This window comes from Poecilia latipinna, unplaced genomic scaffold (genome assembly GCF_001443285.1).
Source record: "Poecilia latipinna isolate Pla-1442-1.1 unplaced genomic scaffold, P_latipinna-1.0 Scaffold157, whole genome shotgun sequence".
Lineage (NCBI taxonomy): Eukaryota > Metazoa > Chordata > Actinopteri > Cyprinodontiformes > Poeciliidae > Poecilia > Poecilia latipinna.
In genome coordinates this window covers 806,748-810,940 of record NW_015112773.1, presented here as the reverse complement: position 1 = coordinate 810,940, position 4,193 = coordinate 806,748, and the positions used below count along the sequence as shown (strand labels likewise).

At 50.2% G+C, this 4,193-nt stretch overlaps 1 protein-coding gene across 1 annotated transcript; it reads right to left on the bottom strand.

The window, feature by feature from the left end:
* Positions 1–772: 772 nt before the first annotated feature.
* On the bottom strand, positions 773–3,181 carry fzd9b (frizzled class receptor 9b). The gene has a single exon (XM_015029603.1). It carries the CDS (start codon positions 3,026–3,028, stop codon positions 1,280–1,282), a length of 1,749 nt encoding a protein of 582 aa, XP_014885089.1. The 5' UTR covers positions 3,029–3,181; the 3' UTR covers positions 773–1,279.
* Positions 3,182–4,193: the final 1,012 nt, after the last annotated feature.

Genomic DNA, 4,193 nt, shown 5'->3' with positions numbered 1-4,193 from the left:
TGGACCATCTGAGGACATGGTGGCTCTCATGGTTTATAAAAACTGAGTTTACGACAGAAACGCTAGTGGCAAGAACCCACTCGCAGCTCTTATTTAATGAAAATAATGTTTGACATTCTTCCTCTCTGAATAAGTCGTTATTTATACCTTGCGGTAATTTCTGCAGGCATAAAGGTGAATTGTTCTCACCGAACAAAATGTTTTGTGAAGGTGGGATTTCTCTAATCCACGTCAGATATTCCCAGAGCCGCGAGCCGGCATTGATCCTGAACGCTCATCTAATAGTCCATCAGTTCAACGAGCCGCTCCAGCGTTGACTGGCTGTGCTGAATTCGAATCTGTCAGTGAAACCACGCAATAAGTCTGAAATCCACTTTAGATTTGTGCTCTCAGATCAAAGTGCCAAGTGTTTTGAACGACGATCAAATGGAGCGGAGAGAGTGGAGCGGGAACAACAACACTGACTCCGAGGAAAAGGATTAAAACAGCCATTAATTTAATATATTCCTCCTCGAAGTGCTGCTGCATTTTTTTCTTTTTAAAGCCGATGACGCAAACGCTAATGCCTGCCACGGTTTGTCACTCCGTTCATCAGCGATTCTCTTTGAGGATCATCGACGAGGATGCCTCTGGGAAGACAAACACAGGTGCCGAGAGTCCCACAGTTTAAAAAAAATAAACGTCAGATGGCACAAAAAAAAAAAAAAAAGAGTTGATGATGATGTGTTTGCATTGAAATCCTTAAGACGCTTAAATAACCACTGGGATGCAAGACAGTTTTACATGAACTCCACAGATTTATTAACCTCCTCCACCCCCAGCAAAAAAAAGCCACATTTTCTTTTAAAAGGCACTTAATTTCCCTTACCTTTTGAAGCATGTAACTAAACAACTCCTGTGAGAGCCAAGTTGGGCTTTTAAATTAAATATATTTACAATAAATAAACCATTTTTTTTTTACAGATTTATACAGATAACCATGACACTCAGAGAGGAAAATACACAAATATTTCCCAACATCCTCCCACTTAAACAGTATATGCATACACATTGATATATTTTCGCTTTGCAAAACTGGAGAACAGCATGAACAAGAAAATATGGGGGAACATTTCCCTTTATGTACTGACTGAATACTGTTCATAGATACCTGTGTGCCCTTCAGCAGCAGCAGCAGCAGCAGAGAAGTACCCAACAATTCAGTTCAAGTCCTTAAGCAGCTCCTCAAGCAGGGCACATGAGTTGTGTGTGTGTGTGTGTGTGTGTGTGTGTTTTCCTGTCAGACATGTGTGGGGCTGTCTGAGTGTGGGTCAGTCTTGGCCATGTGCAGAACCACAGCAGGGGATTTGTAGTGGCAGTGCGTGCTGCCGCAGTTCACGCCGCCGCAGGGCTTCCTCCCACTAGTCCTGTCCGCCAGCTTCCTGCTGCACAGGCCCTGCCAGGTCTGCAGGGTCTTGGAGCTCCACACCCACACCCCACTGGTGATCCCCACCACCAGCGACATGAAGATCTTCAGCATGAACACGGCCACCGTGGGCACGGACGTCTGCAGCGAGCAGTCGCCGGCGGGGCCCCCGAAGGAGCCGCACTTGGTCTGCAGGCCCCTCAGCTTCCAGTAGTCCATGTTGAGCCGCTCGTAGAAGTAGCAGACGATGACGCAGGTGGCCGGCACCGTGTAAAGGATGGAGTAGATGCCGATCTTCACCATGAGCTTCTCCAGCTTCTCCGTGTTGGTGCCCTCCGTCTTCATGACCTTGCGGATGTGGAAGAGGGCGACGAAGCCCGTGAGGATGAAGGAAGTGCCGATGATCAGGTAGCAGGACAGCGGGATGAGGACGAAGCCAGTGAGTGCCCCCGAGTCCATGCTGCCCACGTAGCACAGCCCCGTCAGCTCGTCCCCGGCCACCTTCCTCATGGTGAGGATGATGATAGTCTTGAGAGCGGGGATGCCCCAGGCGGCCATGTGGAAGTAGTTGCTGTGGGCTTCAATGGCCTCGTGACCCCACTTCTTCCCCGCAGCCAGGAACCAGGTGAGGGTGAGGATGACCCACCAGATCGAAGACGCCATCCCAAAGTAGTAGAGGATGAGGAAGACTATGGTGCACCCAGTCGACTCCAGACCCTCCTGGATGATGTACAGCTCCCCGTTCTCCCGGTCGCAGGCGATGTTCTCCGGCCCCGCCACTGAGCGGATGATGAAGGCCACGGAGTAGACGTTGTAACACATGGAGAGGAATATGATGGGCCTCTCGGGGTACTGGAAGCGGTGGGGCTCGAGGAGGAAGGTCAGAACGGTGAACGCGGTGGACACAAAACACAGGATGGACCACACGGTCACCCAGATGAAGGCAAAGTCCTTGTCCTGCCTGGACCAGTAAACGTCCACGGCCGGCGAGCAGCGTGGGGCGCAGGACTGGCTCTTCTCCACAAACTGGAACTTATCTGGGTTTTCACAGGAGCCCACGGTCCCCGGAAAGCGGGCCCCACTGGCACCCGGCTGCCGTGGCCGGTGGGGCACCGGGAGCATCCCCTCACCCTTCTTACCCTCCGTCCTGGTTTCGTTCTCGGGGGCCTCCATGCACAGGGCGTTGGGGTCATGCCTGGTGGGCAGCTTGGAGCAGTTGAGCGAGTCGGGCCAGGTGTAGCTGAACTGCTTCATGATGGGGGCACACTTCTCCCTGGCCTGCTCGCACATGGGCCTGCAGGCGGGGATGGAGGTCGACACTTTGTCGGTGCACATGGGGGCGTAGAGGGAGCAGAGGAAGAAGCGGAGGTGCACGTCGCAGCCGTATTTCACCAGGGGAGCGAACTCCAGCAGCTTGATGGCAGCCTCCTCCTGGTCGTCGTGCTGCATGAAGTTGGGCATCCGGGTGAGGTTGTAGCCGATCCCCTGGCACATGGGGATCACGATGGGCTCGCACTTCGCCGGTCTGTCCCGGTCCAGGTCGTACGAGCCAATCTCAAAGCTGGAGCTGGAAATCACCAGCAGACACAAGGAAAGCACCACCTGCAGCGGACAACCATCCATGCTGATTATTTTCAACTAGGAAAAATAACAAGTCTGTGTCCTTTAGGAATACGCATGAAAGTGTCAGAGAGAGAGACGGAGTGGTCCCCCCCCTTATTTCCACAGATAGCTGGAAAAATCCCTCCGAAAAAGAAAGAAAAAAAGGGGGGAGGTTGGAGGGGAACTGCAGTCTCTTAACGTTAGACCATGAAGTCCGTAAATAAACCAGATTAATCCAAGAGAAAGCTGAGAAACAGGTCCGTAACCACAACGTGACAGCCGGGAAACTTCGGTAATCAGCTGAGCGGAAACCAGAAGAATAAAACGCGGGGAGTTAATCCTCGGTTCGACCGGGAGAAACCAGACGGGAGGTCGGCTGTTCGTCTCGTGTTTTTTTTTTGTTGTATGTTTTTTTTTATCGGCTCCAGAGGCTCCTCTTCCTCCGCTTTCAGGCTCCACACTGAAGTTTGAGAGCCGCTCAGAGGGACTTCACTCCAGCAGAGACACAGAGGAGGAGGAGGAGGAGAAGGAGGAGTGAGCGCCGTGACGCTCACATTTCAACCCCAGCACCACACAAGGAAAATTATCAGACAGATGCTGGAGGATGGTCAAATGCCTCTGACATTTCTGCCGCGAATAGTTCACTCACGCTTTCCAAGAGGATGCAGTTTTACATGCGAACCTCCTGCAGCCATCAACCCGATCTGAACAAGTTCATTATTTTGTGCTCTACACCGTAACGTGCAACTCGCGTTCATTTAGAAGCTGTGGATGGCTTGGAAAGAGCGCACATAGATATGTGAATGAGCAGCCTGCGCTCAGTTATTTTTACATTTATGCAGGGCCGCATTAACTATAAAAAGGACCAAGGGCTAAAATGATCACAAGGGCTCCCTCTGACCCTCAAGTGTCCTCCACGTAAGCCAAGTGTTTTATTTTCACAACAGAATGAATATAAATGAACATCAATATGTCAAATAAACACACAAGTGATACTTTGATTAATTTGGACAAGGTGGCAATGTATCCGGAAATTATGTATATCCCAAACAGATTTTCTGTTCAACTGAAGAAGTTTGAGCAGAAAACTTTCTATGAGCCTTTCTTATAGGAAATGAGAATGGCTTCTAATCAAAGATCATAAAATACTGTCAGACATATATAAATGTTTTTTTTTTATTTAAAC

What these genes read in the sequence shown, in the direction of transcription:
- fzd9b (XM_015029603.1), bottom strand. Translation starts at nt 3,028, where the DNA reads ATGGATGGTTGTCCGCTGCAGGTGGTGCTTTCCTTGTGTCTGCTGGTG.